The following is a 21,255-nucleotide window of genomic DNA, read 5'->3' as shown; positions in this document are numbered from 1 at the left end:
TCACAGGAAACAATTTTTCGAAAATATTATAAAAGAACACAGAGGTGAAACTTCAAGTGAATAATAACAAACAAGTCATATATATATATATTTATGGACATAATATATAAACAGGACTGAACACTCACAGGTGGCACATGGCATGTGGTGATGGCACTGATAATCCTCTGTATTGTATAACTGAAAATATGTTTTAAAGCTTTGCAATATGGTTTATTTTCGTTAATATAGATTTATAAGTTATCAGTCCTGTTTAGTATATTACGTCCAGCATATATTAATTACTAGTCGCTAAAATATTTCATTGTTATAATGAACTGTTTTTGTAATAAAAATAATGATGGAGTACATTCCTAGTTGTTCTAGCTCTTTTATTTTATTAACCAAATACATCTGATTGAAAAATATTTTGTTAAATATTTAGGATATTATAAAATGTTCATACGATCATGTATTTACACAATCGCATAAATAGCGAGTTGTTTAGAGGTGAATAATGATTACACTCGTTATTCGCCTTGAGTATCGCGCATTCGTACCAGGATCGCTTTTACGGGCGTAATCAAAGGTATGAACAGATGTCCGTGGCGTTGTGCCTAAGAATATTTCGTCAAATATACTGTTGAGTCACGAGGCAAATAGCGAACAAGAATGTATAAACGCTTAACGTACTATGAAGAGCAGATGGGTAAATTTATTTTATTTTTATTTCATAGGGGGCAACGGATCCTGGTGGTTTGAAATAATAAGTCCAACATCTTCACCAAAATTGTAACTTGCCAGTTGATACGATGAGCTGATATTATTCTGTGGTATATTTGACAGGAGATTCTCTTCTATATATTACAAAGTAAGTTACCACATTCTTCCGAAACGGCTGGACCGATTCTCATGTATGTAATATACATGAGTATAATATACATATCTTTGTCTGTTCTCATGAATATAATATACATACCTCTGTATATCCGCTTGATAATAGTAGTAATACCTCTAAGTGTCCTCCAACATCTATTTTTCATAAATGAAAGGAGTAAGACAGAACAAAACATACATTACTAGGGGTCCGCCCTGTCCTCGCCGGTGTTACATATATAGCCTACTAGCTTTCCGCCCGCGTGGATTTCGGTTATATGGCTTTCATCAACTCCTTCTACCCTTTTTTTCGCGATAAAAATTATCCTGTGTCCTTTAACAAGTTCAGTTCTACCTTCATACCAAATTACATCAAAATTGGTTTATTGGTTTAGGCGTGAAAGCGTAACAGACAGACAGGCAGAGTTACTTACGCATTTATAATATGCATTTATAATGTTCTTGAGATTAGTGCGTTCAAACAAATAAACAAACTCTTCAGCTTTAAATAATAGTATATATTAATTAAAGGATTCCAATTTCTATGTGCTACAAAACCTAAAACCATCTTTTGTTTTGAAATAATCATGTTTTTTTTTTATTTCAGTAGCCTCGTGCATAAGTTTTGGAAATTTTTCATTTTCTCTAGCAAAGCTTTGCAGATAAAACCGTATGGTTTATTTTTTTATATTTATAGCAATTATTAGTGTTTGTTGTTGTTTAGTTGTTTAGAGGTGGTTGTTGTCCGAGCTATCATCTAGCAAAATAAATAAATTAACTTTGCAATCGCACTAAACAATCTGATTAAATATATAGTATATTAGATACTTGTATTCAAAACATAAAAGAATTTAAATTTTAAAATGATATCACTTTTAGTTGCTCCTGAATTTAGACTCTAAATTCAGTGAAGTGTAATAAGCGCTTAAATTTTTTAGACCACTTAGTGTTGTGCATGCAAAATGTGTATAAAAACCGGTAATTTAAATCAGATATATACTACACTAATCGACATCTAAATCAGCTGAAAGTCGAGATTTGAGAAATGCCAAATTTACTTTTGCAAGTTACGAGGCAAGCGATTGTTGTCATTAATTTCGATAATATTGGCCTATAAATAACTAATCAATAAATACAATTTAATTAAAAGATTTTAAAAGTTTTGGCTTCCCTGCGTAATAAACTAATTTCTGGCAGTTTCAACAGAATATGTTTAAAAAACACCTCTATTCCACATAAGTGATCTAACAAAGGAGAGCAAAAGTTATTGTTTAAAATAAGTGAAAGTCAAGTTCAAAATGTGTGGCGGGTTTACTTGTTCTAAAAATGCTTTAATAGCGTTGAATATACTTTATGTGGTAAGAAAGAATTTAAATTCATAATATAATTGGCATGTTTTAGTAAAAATATATTAAATTGTGTATCTAAAATTTTTATAGGTCGTAGCTTCCATACTTATATCAGTAGCTGTGTATGGGCAAGCTTCATCCCTCACAACTTTGCCAATAGTTGGAGGAATAATGGCTTGTGGCATTTTACTGATATTGATTTCATTATTGGGATTAGCAGGAGCTGTAAAGCATCATCAAGTTATGCTCTTCTTTGTATCCTTTTTTAATAAAAATAATAATATATATACAACAACAAAATGCTCAAGATAAGCATTTTATTCTACTAGACAATATTTTAGTTATTGTAACTATAAATATAAAATATAAACTTCAATTCATGAGACTTAATATTAACCCAACAGTCAGGAAAACCTTATCTTGCTATACATTGTGATTTACAAATATACACAAGTAATAGTTTTCCTTAATGATGTTTCAGTACATGGTGATTTTGTTCCTTCTGTTTTTAGTCCAATTTTCAATAGCTTGTGCCTGCCTTGGTGTTAATTCTGACCAGCAAGAGATGCTTGCACAACAGGTATTTTTTGTTGTCTTTATTACATATTTGTAATTGTATCACTATTTGGGTCATAGAGAGATATGTTAATATAATAATTTGTGTTACTATTTTCTTTAACAAAAAAAATTGCAGTTGCTCAATCTAATGCAGAGCAGGGCATTGCATGTGTTGAAATATTAAGTATATAAGAAGGCCAACAATTACTGTAATAGAATCCTTTCATACTTTGTGCTACTATTCAAAGCGTTCAGCTGGTTTCATTATTTCCAGTTTATTCCTACTATTATGATATTTGTACAGGGTTGGAACACAGTTGATCTCGACACAAAGGCGCAGGTGCAAGAAAGGTTCCAGTGTTGCAGTTTCAAGAGCAGGACCATTGCACCCAATACAACTGTGGATTATCCTACTTGCGATGTTGTTGATGTAAGGATTTTTTATATATTTTTTTTATATTATAGACATAATAATGTACATTATAGAATCTAGAATATTTTCCTAGAACTGATAGGTTGTGTAGTAATTATATTTTTTAATATTATTTAGATGCTTAAATAAAATCTGTAATGTCAGTCTTATAAAATGCCTTTGTTATATAAATAAACTTTACTTACTTTACTTTTCAATGCATCTAATAAAAGCAAAAAAAAAAAAATTAGTCTATGGTATAAATTAACATTTTGCATGGATGATTGTGGAATATTATATATTTATGAATGTTATAATTTACAGAAAATTTGCTGTGATGGTTGGACTGTCACAGACGAATGTAGATGTCAACCTTGTATGGAGAAATTGAAGGAGACCATTGATTATGCTTTCAAGCTCTGTGGTGGAATAGGATTGTTCTTCAGTTTTACTGAGGTAATTATGAAAAAGTGTAGTAGATTCTGTTCTATCTATGAGTATATGAATTTAAACAAAATAGTGAAATTAAATTAACAAGCCAGGATTCATCTAATATCTTACAGCTGTTTACTATCCTGCTGAATCCTGAAAAGTGTATAATTAATCTGACCACTCGTTGTTAATTTAAAAAGAATCATAATTTTAAAACATTTAACTTTGTAATAAAATGCTATGAAGTATGTATATAACATTTTCTGTTTGTGACTAACAAAATTTTTAAGTGACTTTTTAATCATATCATTTTCTTTGAATGAATTAATTGGACATAGTAACATTTATTTATCTTATTCATCACATGAATCAAATTTTTAGTATTATCAATATGTAGGTAGTATTATTGTATGAGAATACCAAAACTAAGATTTTTATAACCAATACATTTTCTAATGAATGTGCAATTAATAACAAGGCCACTTATTGGGAAAGGGTGTTTAATATAAAAAAAATAATCCAAAATAAGTTGAATGTTTGTTTGTTGGCAGAAGATTATTAGGGGAGTTCTTAGTGCATACATCATAAAAATATTGAAAGGAAGAAACAAACCTTGAACATTATGATACATTTAAAAAATGTTTAGATTGCGTGATACAAATGTTATTCACAGAAGGTTTTAATTCATACAATCTCCATTAAAGAAAGTGTTATAATCTATAAAAAGTACACAGTATAAAACAAAGTCGCATTCCGCCGTGTGTCTGTATGCTTAGTTCTTGAAAATTACGCAACGTGTGATTCAAGAGGAAGGTCTATATGTATATATCATGTATTATTGCACCCGTGCGAAGTGCTAATTTTATATTTGGTATAAATATTGGTGATTAATACTTTCGGTTAACAGAATGTTGGATTCGTTTACAGTTTGTTGGTGTGTGGTTGACAGTAAGGTATCGCAATCAGAAGGACCCTCGTGCTAACCCAAGCGCATTTCTTTGAATGGTTTCTGTGGACTAATCTAAGGTGGATTGATATCCTGCTGATGCATTTATATTAACAGCACCGCTTTTTTGCCATTGCACCCTTTTAGTTCTGCTAAAATGCATGAGGAATTGTATTTAGCTGATGGCATTAGAAATGCAACTTTACTTGATTATTATTGATTTGTTCATGTTTTATGTTTACATTAATATATGTTACTGACGTGGAGAAAATATTGTTAACTTTAGTGATGTATATAGTCATGCTTAATAATTTTAACTTGAAGTTGTTGTCCCAACAAATTATTTGACTGAAGAAGCGCGAATGTAAAAATAACTTGCGGTCATCGTATTTTGTTAAGTTTCTCATCTATAAATTAAGTATAAAGTTATTTAATACTAACAAACTATTCACTAACATTAAATTATTGCATGTGAGCTTCTGATTGACTAGATAATGTTTATTATTATTATGAGTGTATTTTTCTACTTCAATATTACATCGTTATCGATAAATTATTACCCTAGAAGTTTTATTAAATTCAAACGCAATGTTTTGATAATTTTATCTCATTGTTGAAAGATAGTAGATGTGCGCAGTTTAACCTTATTTGAATTCGTGATACGTAAATAGTGTCAATGTTTACAATTTTGTTACGTCATTAACTTTGTACTCTTATATATCTTTATAATAGATGCGCTCTGCACTTTCACCCGCGTAAGTCTGTATGCCGTAGGAATAACGGGATTAAAAGTTGCCTATGTGTTATTCCAGTTGTCCAGTTTTCTACGTACCAAATTTCGTTGCAATCGGTTCAGTAGTTTTTGCGTGAAAAATCCATACATACCTACATACATACATTCATACATACAATCTTTCGAGTTTAATTGTTTTGTATAAGTAAACATTATTCTAAGAAAACGATAATTCAATAGTTTCAATTATCCTATTTTAAAAAAATACTTAGTGGGAAATGGATTTTTTTGCATGCAATATAGACTATATAGCAACAAAGGTACATAGTCCTGAAAGTATTACAAAGCAAAACAAATTTACATTCAAATAAGTTATCGTTAACGATATGTTTTTGATAGGTATGATTATTGAATAATTACATTATCGTGTTATCGAAAGGTCTCAAAATAACCTGTATGTTTGATATTTTAATGTTTACAGTTATTCGCCGTATGGATCGCCCGACGATATCGCAACCAGCCCGACCCCAATTACAAAGAGCCACATGCAGTGTTCCCACGGAAAAACTATTTGTATTAATCTCCATATTGTTTCCTTTTATAGAAAATCTAGAAAATGTTACTACTTAGGTAGCTTTACTTTCTAAGTAAACAGGTGTATGTGGATGCCGTATACGTCGTGAGTTTATGACTTACGACAAATTCCACAGCCCAGTGCCAACAATGAGATTACGTTTGTAGGTAAAGTGTGCATATCTATTTTTCTAGACTGATTGATAATTTAGTTTTTCTCTCAGTGCAATTTTTACATGTCTTCGATTTTCAAGTAAATTACTTGGTATTAGCTATAATAATACAGCTGCCGGCAGTCATCCTTCCAATCGGAATCAGTATTAAAGATACAATTATTTTTCATAAACTTATTATTCTGATGGATGTTAAATCATTCGTTTGTTCGTTTTCGCCATTCTTGCCATAAAACATTTTTTGGGTTGGTGTGGACAAGTTGTTTATGAAAATTAATATAAAATTAAACTTATGATTCCCAAAAAGGTAAGAGGGATTGACTAAGGGACGTATTATTTGAGAATCCTCCCAGAAAATAACGTGCAATTTATTGCATACGAAGTCTAGCGAAAAAATAAAAATAGAAGAAAAACTGTTTGATTTGAACATGCTGTTATTTAATTTTTCTGAATTAACTCGTATAAACAAACACATTCCATCGGCAAACAACATATTTTGATAGTATGTTTAGGGTGGATTCTTATAAGTCTAAATTGATAAAAAAATTGTTTCATTCGGTGTAAGAGACTAAGACTTAAGCGTAGTGTTCCATATTGTTTCAATGGTCTCGTGGTTGTAATTATATATCACTCGAAAGGCTTTTAATCTGGAATGTTCCCGTTATATAATATTTCAAAAATGTATGTTTATTTTAACATTTATATCTCTATAAAACCTTTGATTTTATTTCGAATGTTGTTGTCTAGGAGCAGTATTTTTGACATACATTTGAAGTAGGTACTTGGTCTGAATTATCGAATTAAAAAAATATCTGCATATGAGAGAAGGTACAATCGAAATACATAGTTTATAGAGTTTATTGCTGTTTACTCTCAATGTAAATATTTTACACATGACTATACTATGACGATATGTACGATATTTTAAACAGTTCTGTACCTAGGTGCAATAGCAGCTCGGTACTGGTTAAAGTCTATCATGATAACGCTTTGTCATACTATCTACATATTCTTATTTTTAATGATTAGGTTATTAGTTTTAGACTCGTTTAAATGTACATTGAAATTCCTAGTCAATAATATAACTCTACGTCGACTAAATAACTTGTTCAATCAATTATTCACAATATATTCAAAGTGATCTATATATTTTGATGGTATGATGAATTAAGTGCAAATTTTAATGTATTGTATGTAGGCATGGATATGCCAGATATCTAGATTTTGTTTTCAAACTTTAAGTGTGCCTAATCTGTACATTAATGTTTAATATAATAATTGAGTATCCAAACAAAAATGATCCAGCTTCATTAACAGCCGTTAATGTAAATATCTATTATGTTCTTAGCAACTTTGCGTTTTTAAGCTTTAGTCATTTTCTTAATTGATTTGTAAGACTCTTATCGAATTATTTTCGTGTATGCTAGTATCCCGGTACTTTGAAGGGAGGTATTTTACTTTTCATTTAAGTTAGTAATTAAAATTGTTTGATCTTTTACTATCAACCTAAGTGCTCATATATCGTATATTTGTGTAAAATTAATCATATTAAAGTGTTATGCATTGACTTTGCTTTTTATTTGATTCAATAATCCACATAAATCCATATTTATGCTAAAATTTAGATAACGCAAAATTTCAGCCTAATCGATTTTGTGATAGCGAAAGATAAAATCCGCATTATTACCGGCAACGTGAATTTGATGTTTAATCACTGGCAAAATTATCAGTTCAGAGATTAGGCTAGGAAGTGAACATTTTTTTTTTGCGATTAGATTGAATTATAGTCTGTAGTACATCATATTACCGTAACAATTACGCATACCACTGCGCAAGTTTTTCACGCACGGTCCGCGCCCAGACAAGATTGGGCGGAAGCGGTACCATTCGCGTCAACCGCGCAGCAGTTCAGCCACCAGTCGCTCATCGATCCGCTGTTAGGCATTGAGTTCAAGAATTATCTAATAATCTCAAGTGCAGTGCGTGCCCACGATGTCTTTCGATACTGATGAACTTCGTGACGAGTGAGTATCGCGGATATTTTAATATTGCTGTTTTGTACTTAATATGTTGAATTAAATCTTTCAAAAACTTTCGATGTTTGAAAAAATCATCTCATACAGACTACTCTTTTGTTATAGACTGAATTGTCAATTACAATAATAGTTATTAAGGTGTAACAAGCTATTTCGTATAAAACGTGTTGTTATCTATTAAGGGTTATATACAAGACGTAGCGTAGCAAAAACTATATAATATGCTTAGGTACCTAAATGATTTTGACAACGTTTGCAATGTTCTAAAAAGGTGCAGTGTATCTAAAAGGTTAAACGTTAGATAGGATTGCTGTTGTAAACATCAGGATTGTCCAGACGCCTATTTTGTTTCCTGAAACTAGGTGAACTTGACTTGACCCCATTTGACTAGTAACCTAGATTAATTCAAAAGATTATAGATAGGTAATAGGCACTTGTGTTGTATAACTTGACAAAGGCTTATATTTACGACTTCAAGAATATTACATAGATAGCATAATATAGGTATGTATATAGATATGTAGCTGTAATAAATAAAAAAGTATTCGGTACTTAAATTCACCAACACACGTAGACATGTATAACAGTAGGTAACGTTTATGGTGTGACCTAATTCTGAATGATTTAATACCATTTTAATTCAAGTATTTTTATCGATATGATGTGTTTATTTATTTGAGATGTCAGACAGCTGGAGGTGTAATTTAAAATTTTATATTCTAATTATAGAACACGGTTATGCATTATAAGATAGACACATGTGCATTGTAAGATAAATTATTAGATTGAACAATTGTCTCCCCGTGACCACGCTAGCTGTAAAATGTTCGAAACGTTCAAAAAAGGAACTGAATTTTAAAATCATAAAACCTACAAATAAACAGTTTTTTTGGTATGTAAAATATTCTCGAATCCACTTGGAGATCATTTCTGAATCTGTTGATTCTAAATAACTCATTATGTCCATTGTTTGATTCAGTATCTAAATTTAGTACAGTGTGATCAGAAGTTTCTTATTTCTAAAGTTGCTTCTATATTTAGCAACTAAATTCAGCGAAGTGCAATAAGGGCAATTGGTTGGAATGTACCTACACTTCTTTTTTGTTTTTTATTTTACCTATTGAGGCGCCATATAACTATGTAGTTACCTAATGTCGTAAAAATAAGTACATTATCACAGAATAACTAAGTATAAATTATGTGGAAATCAATTTTTTTAAGTTGAGTGCATTCAAAACTCTAATCATAAGTTATAAGTTAAGCTATACTCATACACACCCGTTTTTATGATTTCTTTTATATAAAATAAATATTAAAGTAACATTTGCCCTATACTATTTTGACACTTTGTATGTACCGGTTTTTTCCGTTTGCGTTTCGTTGAGATTATGGTGATAGTAATAATTTGTTTTGATTCCTGATCGAGAAGATTTTTATGTGGATCTTTCGATCAACAAAGGTTGAAACATAACAAGTAGAAAACGATACGTACGTAATAGGGCAGTATTACTTGAGAGATCGTAATAGGTGGCTTAAACTGAATGGTTCACACTTCGTTGTGATTAAATATACGAGTAAAACATAAGTCGTCTAACCACATTTCATTTAGTAGAGCTCTTGTAACTACACGCCTTATTGTAAAATGTAGTGTGTCGCTCTGTACGGATTATTAAAATAAAATGTGAGTAATATATATATAATGGTTATTTTGCAATTATAATGTAGCTATAAGTACAATTTTAGTATCTTATGTTTGTCTATTTATCTCCCCAGAATTAGTAGGACAAGTAAAATAAAAGTTATAAATCTTGCTGTGTTATTGTATTAGTAAAGTAAGTTTGAAAAATATAGTTCTATATAAAATTTATACTATTATAGCATGAAGTCTCGTAAATTAATTTCACTGAATGTTTTAATTTTTGCTAAATGTTTTTTTTTTGTTTATTAAAATCTTTCTGCTCAGCGTACATTTGCTTTAAATGTTATAAGAGCAAAAATTATTTTTTAGTATTTTAAAATATTAAAATACAAATTGAAGAATGCGTGATATATAACCGCATTTTAAAAGAAAAAAAAAATGTAGCAATGAATCTCTTATCTTAATTATAATACTTCTTGCCAAGTTGATTCTATTGCTTATCGAGCTTGCAGTTACAGTTTCACATTAATAATTCAGGCACACGTTTGTTGATATCAATTCAAATATAAATAATTTGTTGTGAAATATTTTTTTACATAGCTATATAACAAAAATATTGCAATAGGATGCTCGAAATATTCACAATTAAAGCTTGAAACAATAAAGAAATAGATAAAATAAACAACAAAAAGAATGGGGACATGGAGTCTATTTTACAAGCAATTTTATAAAGAAGCACATCAAGCAGTAGTAGGTACAACAATAGCCCTCTAATCGATTTCGTAAACTTGAACACGATAAAAACGCCGCCTAAACATAGTAAAATATTTTGTTAAATAAGTTTCATTAGGTTTATTTTTTCTGTTTTTTTCCTATTATTAAGTTCTGCTTATTTTATTGGTTTTATATTTTGTTATTATTTTAAATTATGATTTCAGTTTATTAATTTAAAAATGTCAATCGATGGTGTGCAAGTATTGAGTGGTTGCGAGGACCACAACGGTGAGAAAAACGGCTGTCATTCGACCTCACACGGCTACTCTTTGTCACACGGTTATCACCATCCACACAGAAAGGTGTACGATAATGAAGAGGAATATCTACAAAACGATTCAAATGACAATTTGGATTCTGTTAGGTTGTTATCTTTGTTTTAAAGGAACCATTAAACTTACTAAAATAAACGCACATTTTGTTATAAGACCTAACAACTATTAATACGGTTATTATGTACACGCAACTGTATTTTTACGTGCAGTTTATTAGTGGTGAAATCAGAATAACAGCATGTGGTTGTTGTAACTAACCAATGAGTATTTTGAAATTATCGCGATCAATCTTCATCAAACAGCAACACGTTTATCTGAAATTAAATAACTGTGAAAATTGAAATATCGATTGATTGAAATCAAATGTTTTCTGCGATTTTAAACCTATATTTAGGTTTTCAGTACCAACTCGCCTCTCTTACTGTAGTTAGTAATCGTGAATTCCTCGTACTTATTTCCAGTGAATATTTTCTTCAGGACCTATATTTTTATTGGATGTCCGTGCTTAGATGTTTAAAAGTGATAAGATCAAGATAAAAAAAATTCTCGTTTTTTACACTAAAAAAATGATCTTTGTCGAAACATCCAATTCATCCTCATTACATTAGGTGACACCCCTTTTCTCGTTACTAATGGATAACCTCTTAAAAGTTTTATATAACATCATCATCAGCCCATATATGTACCCACTGCTGGGTCACAGGACTCCTATGAGGGTTAAGGCCATAATCCACCACGCTGGCCAAGTGCGGGTTGGCAGATGTCACAAGTCGTCGAACTTTTGATTCTTGGATATGCCGGTTTCCTCACGAAGTTTTCGTTCACCGTTTTAAGCAGTGGTGATGTTATCCACATGTGCAGACAAATTGAAAAATCAATTTATTTCCTGCACGCTCGCCCGGTCTCGAATCCCAACTTATCGATTTTGAAGTCAGAGGTTCTCACCACTGAGCCACCACTGCTTCTTTACTCTTCTCACTGCTTTTTTTAAATACCAATTGAAATTAATTTCGCAGATATCCTGATGGCTCGGTTCGCCTTCGCAACCCGAACATCGAACTCATGGATCAGGATATATTGTACCATCTGGCCCTGGGAAGTGGTTCCCATGATCTCGTAGAGATGTTTGGGGATGTTAAGGTAATATTAATGCTATGATTACAGATCAATCCACAGACTTAACTAATATTCTTTTTAATTTCAACTATTTTTTAGCTAAACACAAAATTACCTACCTGGTCTACAATAAGTGCTGCGCTTTAAAACTGTATTGGCTTCATAGCCAGTTAATAAATCCATTATCCTTTGTCTTAAAACGTTTGCGTTTTTATAACGTAATAAATTTATTTCAGTTCGTATGTATGGGTGGTACTCCAAAGCGTATGGAACAATTCGCTTATAACATTATGGCAGAAATCGGACACAAGTTGCCCTGTGGAACCACTCTTCAAGATATAAGCCAATTTTCGTATCGTTACTCTATGTACAAAGTTGGGCCTGTACTGTCTATAAGTGTAAGTTTTTACTTAATTTATTTACACTTATAAAGAAATTATCAGCAATCCCGATTTCCATATAAAAAGATGCTATACCTGGGAAATGGCCCAGAAGTAATTTATACGGTAAAAGTAACAAGTTGGTATGCATAAATAATACATTTACATTAAACATAATTGTTACATAACGTTGAACACAGTAATTGTTATTGTATGTATCTTCAATTGCTTTAAACTGTAATACTGTTCCCTAAGGAACTGACTCATGTTTTGTACGGAGACAATTGATATAATTGATGATGTGGGTTGCGCTTATGTAAAAGGAACTTTTACATAAGCGCAACCCACTATTTTCTATTTCTACTTCAAACTGATGTGTTATCTCATATTTGGTATTGGATTTGTAACGCCCGCATTAATTTATAGATGACATTAATTGAGAGATAAAGATTTGTAGGTATTATTCCTACGATAGATAGAATAAGTTATCGGAGTATTGAAGCGTAGCCACAAAGATCTCTTTAACCACAGTGTATAACTTTTTTACAATGTGGTTAAACTTTAATATAAATCGATAGGCATATTAAAAAAAAACGCAATAAGTTTGTAGATCAACTAAACCTCATTCTGATTTACTATTCAAAATCCTATGTAGGTAAGTTGATTATATATTTTCAAAAAACTAAAATCACTTTTCAATATGAAATTAAATTGATCGGAAGATAGGTGATTGTCAACGATCCTTGATAAACAATCAAAGTTGAAATTAAATCCATGGTCATGGTGGTCCCATTTAAGTTTGGTCTAGTTTTGACATTTTGAAAGCGATTAAGTTTTTTTTTGATAACTGTTCTTTATAAGCGTTTTAATTTTAACGATGCACACATTCCGCAGCATGGAATGGGTATCCCGTCCGTGGGTATTCTCCTCCACGAGGTGATAAAGCTGATGTACCATGCGAAGGTCCGTGACCCGGTGTTCTTTAGGATAGGCACCTGTGGGGGTATCGGCAATGAGGGGGGGACTGTCGTTATATCGGAGGAAGTGGTGGATGGAGCACTGCGGAATGTTCTTGAAGTGGTAAGTTTATTTTTAATTTGTTTTCATATGAATTTAGGTTACGCTTTTATTGATATCAGTTTTAGACAGTCCTAACGTTTGGTTTGCATATTTACATTTTACTTACTATTTGTGCCGGTTCTGTCGGGGTTGATGTAGGACAAAAATAAATTTCATAAATATAGTACTCGTATTATACTTCTCAGTAATTACTTCTTTGTACCTGATGTGTAGCTCTTTAGCTCTCGTAGTATTGGATATTTTTAGTGAAAACAAAAAAAAAACAAACTTAAAATATATTGTATTTACTCATACAAAAAATCTGATGGATTTAAGAATGTAATGAATAAAATGATGTAGATATACGATAAGAAATATAGATCATTGCTATATTTATCATTCCAATGACGTTCTTTCGCAATCGAGACCTCTATTGTATTAGAATAACTTTAGCAGCAAACACCTTTCTCTTATAAATAATAATAACTTGCCTATTTGTCTGTACCTTACCATATGCAATGTATGTATACTAACCACAATATACAATAGTTCAATGCCAGGGCCACATGATAACATTCCATAGTTCCTTTACAAAAGTGATTGTGAATAATAAGAGTATATTTCTTTGTTAATGTTGCATTATCTTAACTTCATGAATAGTCATGTTATAAATGAAGATTATGAGTTCAAATACACAGAGAGGTAAAAAATAGTTTATATTATAATATATTAAAATAGGAAATGCAAATAATTATTTTATTTACTTAAACTAGAAAACAAAAATACTAATTCGGTGTTTTAATTTTTTTTATGTTATTCATATATAATATTAATATTATTATTCCTTTTCCTTACCCTTCCCAGTCCTTTCCTTAATTCCTTCCGCCAATCCTTTCTTAATCCCTTCCCAAAAAGTCGGCAATCCATTTGTAGAGGCGTAAGGTCTGCAATGGACCTTATGCCTCTCCAAATGTTCATGGGCGGTGGTAGCGCTTACCATCAGGCGTCCCACCAGCTCCATTGCCGACTGTATCATAAAAAAAACATATATATATAAATAGGCAAAATATAAAATAGAGATTTTTGTATTTGTATTTAAAATACAAGTATTTCAAATAAGCCACATCTCTGCAAATTCATAATTTACTAATTTCATAGTAATAACAAAAAATATGCAATTTCTTGTTGGTTGGTTTATTTGATACGATTTTAATGAAAATAGAAAGCGAAAGCTAAAGTTTTTTTTATATCAGTAGTGTAGTGTATTCTACACTAGCGGTCCGCCCCGGCTTCGCCTGTTGGACATATATAGCCTTCCTCAATAAATGTGCTATCTAACGCTGAAATAATTTTTCAAATCAAACCAGTAGTTCCTGAGATTAGTGCGTTCAAACGAACAAACAAACAAACTTTTTAGCTTTATAATATTAGTATAGATTCGCAACTGCGTTCTAAATGTATTTCAAATGAACGTAGAAACTAATTATATTGAAAAATAATCATCGTTTTTAATTAGATGGTGCTCGGCAAAACACTTCAAAGGCCAGCCAAATTAGATAGAAGATTGGCGAGGGAGCTTAAAGCCTTGGCGGATCCCGAAGACCCTTACGATACAGTCACTGGCAAAACCATGTGTACTTATGATTTCTATGAAGGTAATTGTCACACTTTACTTACTGCATGAACAATATTTGCAATTAAGTGAAAAAATAATTTCGGCTATTGCAATTGCTGAGAAGCTGTTATCATGCTTTGTTCGTATTTTTCTTTACAATTGTGTGACACACACAATAAAATATTATATAATTTAATCTTGTAAATTGACGCTTTGTATTCTCATTTAAGTAATGGATTGAAATGTAAAGCAAAATTGGCTAACGTTCATTTGACACTGGATTGCGTTATGTGAAGTAATAGGAATTGTAACAATAAAAACTTATTCGCTTCTATAGGTATGTCTTTTATAGATGATCTGAATAGATAAATACGTTATGTAAATTGCAGGCCAGGGTCGTTTAGACGGTGCATTCTGTGATTTCACTGAGGCGGACAAGATGGAATACCTTGAAAGGGTCCACAAATCTGGGGTCGTGAATATTGAAATGGAGTCGCTCGCTTTTGCGGCGCTCACTCACCACGCTGGTATAAAAGCGGCTGTTATTTGTGTCACGCTGCTTGATAGACTGAAGGGAGATCAGGTTAATATGATATTTATTTGGTGATATAAGAAGGTATATGGTTGTATGGCCATTGCAATCTTAGTAAAGATTTTTCTATATAGTATCGTTATTGATTTACACTTAAAAAAATTAATTCAGGTCTTAGCGCCTAAAGAAGTTCTGGACGAGTGGCAGCAGCGTCCTACGAAACTTGTCTCTCGTTACATCAAACGGTACGTTATTTCTACCTATTACGTATGCTTATAATCTAACATTTTTGAAGGTTTATTTTTTTTAATTTGAGTTATTTTTTCAGTAGATACTTATAATGCATGCATTACACGTACAAGATCTATTTTTCAATCACACATTAATCGGGTATGTTGGTATGCTTTACGTTTTATGTTACATTGTTTCGTAAAACTAATATTCACACATTTTTCCATACAGATATTTGCAAATGAAAGGTCGCCTTTCTTTAGACGGCCACGGTTCAGTCGCTGTGAAGAGCCCACGACGATTTAAACTTGTTCAGCAGGAGTCTGAAACTTACGATTAAATTATTTGTCTTGACTCAAAACATGGAACTATAAATGAATATTTGTACGTTCAATGACGAGTTATTTTATCAATGAAGATGACGTTAGAAAGGCTAGATTTTACCTACACAGTATGAAAATTAGCATGTGTTTGGGCACTTTAGGTCTGTATTAAGCAGATTATTAAAGTATTAGAAATGTCTGTCATTTGGTTAATATTGCACCGAAAAATTTTACTCGTATGTTTTGCATGTATTGAATTTAAATGATTTGATGCGAAACGTTATATAACGTGTTAAGTTATGGGTACAAAATCAAAATGATAATGAAATGTTTGTGTACTGCCATTATTATCATATTCCTTCTATTACTATAAGACCCTGTTCTTTTTTCTATAAGATTCACGTATCTCTTACAACTTATATTACACACAGTACATTGTTTGATTAAACACGTATAATTTAATATTGGTGGACTTACTGACTTCGATCAACGAACTGATTGATGCCTATCGCAAAAAACTGTAAATTAATAGAAAACTTATTATGTATAATAGATGTTGCCGTTTTATTATACCGCCGTTACGGAAAATATGTAGATTGCATTTTATCAGTGTTGTATTTTATATAAATATTATAGGTATTTTACTTGGCATTTTGAATTTTTTATCTGAAGTGTTTATTGATGGTAATGAGTTGAAAAGTGAAATATACATAAGTTACTGTTAGATTAAAATTACATAGTAGCGAGATTGCACTTGTATTTCTTTTGATGAAATTTTATTGTTGTTTATAACAGTTTGAATACGTATTTTTCTGTGCGTTTATTGTAGATTTGTTATTTCCTATTATTATTAGTATTTTATACCAACATTGATATAAAAACATATCTCTATTTCTAACCGAGTTCTATTCTACTTGAGCATTTTATTATAAATGTCTTTGACCAAATACATTTTTATGAATAAGAAAATTGTGACAGTTAAAGGCTACAACTTGATATTTGTTTCCTGCACTGGTTTTAAATGTAGATTGCCTAGACACGATCTACTTAAAAATTATTGGAAATATTCTGTATGTACCTATCTACCCTTAACCGTATTGTATATTTTATAAAATTTTCTATCGTTTTATTACCACAATACAAAATGATGTTTTAAAACATTTTTGACTGTTATTTGTCTTTTAATGTAATAAGCATTCTACTTGTAGAAATAAAAACATTGACGTTAATATAATACACTTCCGTTCTACTTAAAATGTCTAAGACATATTTCTCGCAATTAAACATTTTATGATATAAAGTAGATATTATTAATTGACCTTACCGCTGACTAATAAGCAAGTACTTGGTTTAATTCGTATTCAAATTTGTAATTACTTATCGTAATAATACTTCAAATTAATAATTTCGATATACCCTGTAGGTATAAAATACTTGAATATATTAATACTTAAGGATTTATCAAAGTCGAGAGGGGCTTATGATGTACTTTGCCTAAATTGAGTTCCTAAATGAACGGTAACATTATTTCCAATTGACTTTTCCATTTCCATAAAATTATTTCACTATATATCTGTCTGTATGCCGTTATAAGTTCTGTGTGTAGACGTCTTCTTTATGAATATAATGTAGAGTGGAGGTACAACGTATGATAATTTGTACCTTAGCTTAGTATCGGCTATAAAGTCGAACTCTAATGTGCTTCCACAATATTGTATTTTATTGTTGTTGATTGTTCATACACAAGCTGTTGTCGATATTGCTTAAGGCGTTACGGTCTTGTTAATTAGTAGATGTAGAATCTCGACACGGACCTACTGTTAAGAATGTTTCCGTGTAATTATCTAATTGAAATATTTAATAAAAACATATATGTAAGTTAGTTATTTAATCAACGATTGAGTTTACGATGGTAATGACAAATTATTATAAATAGATAGATAGTTCACTATGAATATATCACTTGTATTCTATGGCACCAATATTAATTATTATAGCCTATATTAATGTAATTAATTAAGTATTTGTAAGTGTTATACAAACTAGAAAAAAATCATAAAAATATGTTCTTTCTTCTCGCTAACCTTAGAAAATGAGTGGACAAAACCTTATACTTCATAATGAACAATTCTATAGATCCTATCTACCGTTAATTAAAATGAACAATATATGAAAAATTATATCCATTGTTGCTACTGTTTTATCTAAAATATGATATGTTGCACCCCTCTTCTTTTCGGTTTAGAGTTGTATATAAATTTTAAGGTTTGTCTATAACATTGGCTTACATGTGTTAAATATTTAATAAAAAACTTCTGTTTCACCAATATACTTTTTATTTAAATATTTTAAGAGAAGTGTTTTACAATTGTTAATAATAATAAGGAAATGGTATTTGACGAATTCACATTAAATGAATGAATGAATTAATTACTGCAATAGAATTTTCGAAAATCCAACGAATAGTTTACCTTAAGGGATTCATGATTAAAAAAACACATCAGTCTTACTATATGTTTATTTTAAACAACCTACAGAACTTAAAAATATGCAGTCGAAACAAATTCGTTTCAAAATGGCAACAAATAGATTACTGAGCAATTTCTAGTGTTTGATATAAATTGATATTATACCAACTACTTGAGCTGTAGGAACTTCATAAGTGCATCGTGAATCAGACGAGGACTAGCTTCACTGTCAGCTGTGTACCGGACACCTCTCAACGCTCCGTCTTCGTTTCTAACTACGCCATACTCCCCAACTATAAAGCCGTCGGAAGTTCTTTCTTCTACCCTATATTTCCTATATTGTCGTCCTTCGACTACGTAACCTACTTTACAGTTTTCTTGCTTACAGTTTTCAGGATTGCTGTTGGGTTGAACACCGTGGCTGCGACCATCGGTCATAACGCTCACTTTCTCATCTACTTCATAATTTTTTTCAGGTTGATGTTCGGTTAATCTGTGTTTGTTATATGAAGGATTGGTGGCAACATTGTGCGGTGTGGTACTGTAAGTGCTAGAGTAAGCTGTCGTGTCGGTGCGTTGTAACCAAGGATTACGGCTAGTCGGAATTTCTTCCGGTCGTAGGTGTAAGGATGCTGGTTCGCTATAAAATTTTGCTGGTTCACTATAAATCTTTGATGGCTCGCTATATATTTTGGCTGGTTCACTATACACCTTCGCAGGCTCACTATAAATTTTGGCGGGTTCGCTATAAAATTTAGCAGGTTCACTATAAACTTGAGCCGGTTCACTGTACACTTTTGACGGTTCGTTATAATACTCAGGCAGTCCTGGCTGGCTTGGATTCATATACTTTGAGCTATGTTCGTTATAATTTAGTAACTTAGGGGTGTCATGTACAACATTAAAACTTACTGTAGTTAGTTTCTGATTGTTTTCGCCTTGTCTATGTAAATAACTTTTAGAAGAATATGATAAAGGAATAGATCTAGCCAACGGGACATTTTCTACGAGTTCACCATCTTTTTCTTCAATAACAGATGTGTTTTGAATTGAAGAATCTGCTACAGAATCGACAGTTTCATTAGAATGATTATCACTTGGTCGGGCCTGAAATACACGCTCTGAATGACTGGGAACGTGATTTTCTTTTTTTGCTTGCAATTGTTTTATATATTCAATATTAGCACCGGCAAGATGTGGTGGCAAGTCCGTTATTGGCTCAGACGTTTGATAAGTGCTTGTTAAAAAATCGTAATTTGTAGCTGAAGGATAAGACCCTGTTACATCAGCAGTCTCTGTTGTTATAGATTCATTAGTAGTATAAATATTTATTTTAACGGGAGGACTCGGTTCTTGTTTAACTTTTCCTGTTCCTCTTCCAACAGCTACTGAAGATGTTATTCTCACAGATATGATTTGTTCATCGTTTTCTGAATCATCTGCATGCTTTGGTGTGTATTGAGCGGTATCTATTTTTTGATCGCCATTGTTATATCTGGTGCGATGTATTATTTGGCTTTGTGCCGACTGTATGTTCATCAATATGTACGGCAAAATCTGAAAAGAAAAAACAAAACCTTTTGTTTAATAAACGTATAATATTCATGACCGTACCTTATTTTTGGCATACACTTTATTAAGCCTAAAATTGACGTTTAAAATATTTTCTGTTCTCAAATTTTATGACACTTTAAATTAAATATTATAAAATTTATAATTGGCATAGGCATAGATATGCTAAACGTTCTTTAAAACCCCCATTCGAAGCATCCATATCCGAATGGAATATTTGTAAGCAGAATATGAAAATACGTGTATGATTTGCAGTAAACTAAATTAATAAAAATTTATTTATCTACACCGAAATATTATTTGCATATTCATTGTTGCCGGATTCATTGGTCGGAGAAATAAAACCTTTGAGATACTAGTTAGACTTATCAAATAAGTAGAGGAGGAATGTTAAATGTTTTTCGTCATTTCTTAATACGTAAACGACATAAATATAATTACGCTTTATATGTTTTAAAATGAAATAATATACCATATAAGTTAAGCTTTTATGGTCACTTAAGTGCGATAATGTCAACTCAAAATTTATGTTGGTACATAACCATTTGTTTCCCATTGTACTTACGAGATTCAATTTTATAATCCTTTCATATTTTTGTGCAATATATACATTATTTTTATTGATGTCAGAGATTTTAATAAAATATAGGAGGGATAAGATCGTTGAATAAAGTCCAGCCTTTAGGCTTTATATTGATCAATGTTTTCGAGTTTTGTTATTTCATTTTGCGTTCAATAAAGATCAGGTATCTGAACCAGGGCGGAAATCGTTAATTGAATGGCTCAGTAATGACGGGTGGTGGCTGTCAGTGACCCCGCACTGGCCTTGCGATCGAGTGTTGATTTCTAGACTACAGTAAGAAAGTACCTACTTATCATCATGATACATAGCAACAATTATACATAAATATTTATCAAAATTTAATGGGAATTTAGTATGCTCCTAGTTAATATAAACTTTAATTTGTTTTGTAATAAAAAGAAAGATACTCTTTAATTATGTTAATATTGACATTTTGAAATGTTAAACTTGTTAATATTTTGTACATGACTGACTGAAAAACTAACACAAAAAAATGGCGCCACACTGGAATTTTATGATGGAGCATGGACCTGTATTAGGTACATAAGTAATTATAGCTAGAGATTATATAAATCTCTACAATAAAACTTCATTTGATTTCACATCCCATTCAACTCATTC

General features: G+C 31.3%; 4 protein-coding genes and 1 long non-coding RNA gene across 11 annotated transcripts in view; 3 read left to right on the top strand and 2 right to left on the bottom strand.

Annotated features, from left to right (window-relative positions):
• LOC119834628 (transmembrane protein 177) overlaps positions 1 to 21,255 on the bottom strand; it is a 25,417-nt gene that overhangs the window by 1,297 nt on the left and 2,865 nt on the right. The window lies entirely within an intron of this gene.
• Positions 1,866 to 6,586, top strand: LOC119834630 (tetraspanin-13-like). 2 transcript variants are annotated; one of them, XM_038359049.1, is made up of 7 exons: positions 1,867 to 2,213; positions 2,295 to 2,459; positions 2,686 to 2,784; positions 3,067 to 3,192; positions 3,499 to 3,630; positions 4,534 to 4,632; positions 5,767 to 6,586. In XM_038359049.1, exons 1-6 carry the CDS (start codon positions 2,154 to 2,156, stop codon positions 4,606 to 4,608), a joined length of 657 nt encoding a protein of 218 aa, XP_038214977.1. In that variant the 5' UTR covers positions 1,867 to 2,153; the 3' UTR covers positions 4,609 to 4,632; positions 5,767 to 6,586. The 2 variants fall into 2 exon arrangements, with proteins under 2 accessions (XP_038214976.1, XP_038214977.1); XM_038359048.1 differs by lacking the exon at positions 4,534 to 4,632 and having other exon boundaries at positions 1,866 to 2,213.
• Positions 6,606 to 7,598, top strand: LOC119834631. Its single transcript, XR_005288009.1, has 2 exons — positions 6,606 to 7,295; positions 7,337 to 7,598. It is a non-coding gene; the product is annotated as an uncharacterized LOC119834631 (long non-coding RNA).
• Positions 7,904 to 17,171, top strand: LOC119834627 (uridine phosphorylase 1-like). 6 transcript variants are annotated; one of them, XM_038359043.1, is made up of 10 exons: positions 9,591 to 9,748; positions 10,645 to 10,844; positions 11,772 to 11,895; positions 12,108 to 12,269; positions 13,146 to 13,331; positions 14,827 to 14,965; positions 15,315 to 15,508; positions 15,629 to 15,702; positions 15,789 to 15,847; positions 15,920 to 16,050. In XM_038359043.1, the coding sequence occupies exons 2-9, from the start codon at positions 10,660 to 10,662 to the stop codon at positions 15,796 to 15,798; spliced, it is 1,074 nt and encodes a 357-aa protein (XP_038214971.1). In that variant the 5' UTR covers positions 9,591 to 9,748; positions 10,645 to 10,659; the 3' UTR covers positions 15,799 to 15,847; positions 15,920 to 16,050. The 6 variants fall into 6 exon arrangements, with proteins under 6 accessions (XP_038214972.1, XP_038214969.1, XP_038214971.1 ...); XM_038359042.1 differs by having other exon boundaries at positions 15,786 to 15,847; XM_038359041.1 differs by lacking the exons at positions 9,591 to 9,748; positions 15,789 to 15,847 and adding an exon at positions 7,935 to 8,055 and having other exon boundaries at positions 15,920 to 17,171.
• LOC119834626 lies at positions 18,513 to 20,043 on the bottom strand. The gene has a single exon (XM_038359039.1). The coding sequence runs from the start codon at positions 20,016 to 20,018 to the stop codon at positions 18,648 to 18,650; it is 1,371 nt and encodes a 456-aa protein (XP_038214967.1). The 5' UTR covers positions 20,019 to 20,043; the 3' UTR covers positions 18,513 to 18,647.

The sequence above is a fragment of the Zerene cesonia genome, chromosome 19 (genome assembly GCF_012273895.1).
Source record: "Zerene cesonia ecotype Mississippi chromosome 19, Zerene_cesonia_1.1, whole genome shotgun sequence".
Taxonomy (NCBI): Eukaryota; Metazoa; Arthropoda; class Insecta; order Lepidoptera; family Pieridae; genus Zerene; species Zerene cesonia.
The sequence above is the reverse complement of the archived record's forward strand: the minus strand, read 5'-3'. Positions and strand labels throughout refer to the sequence as shown.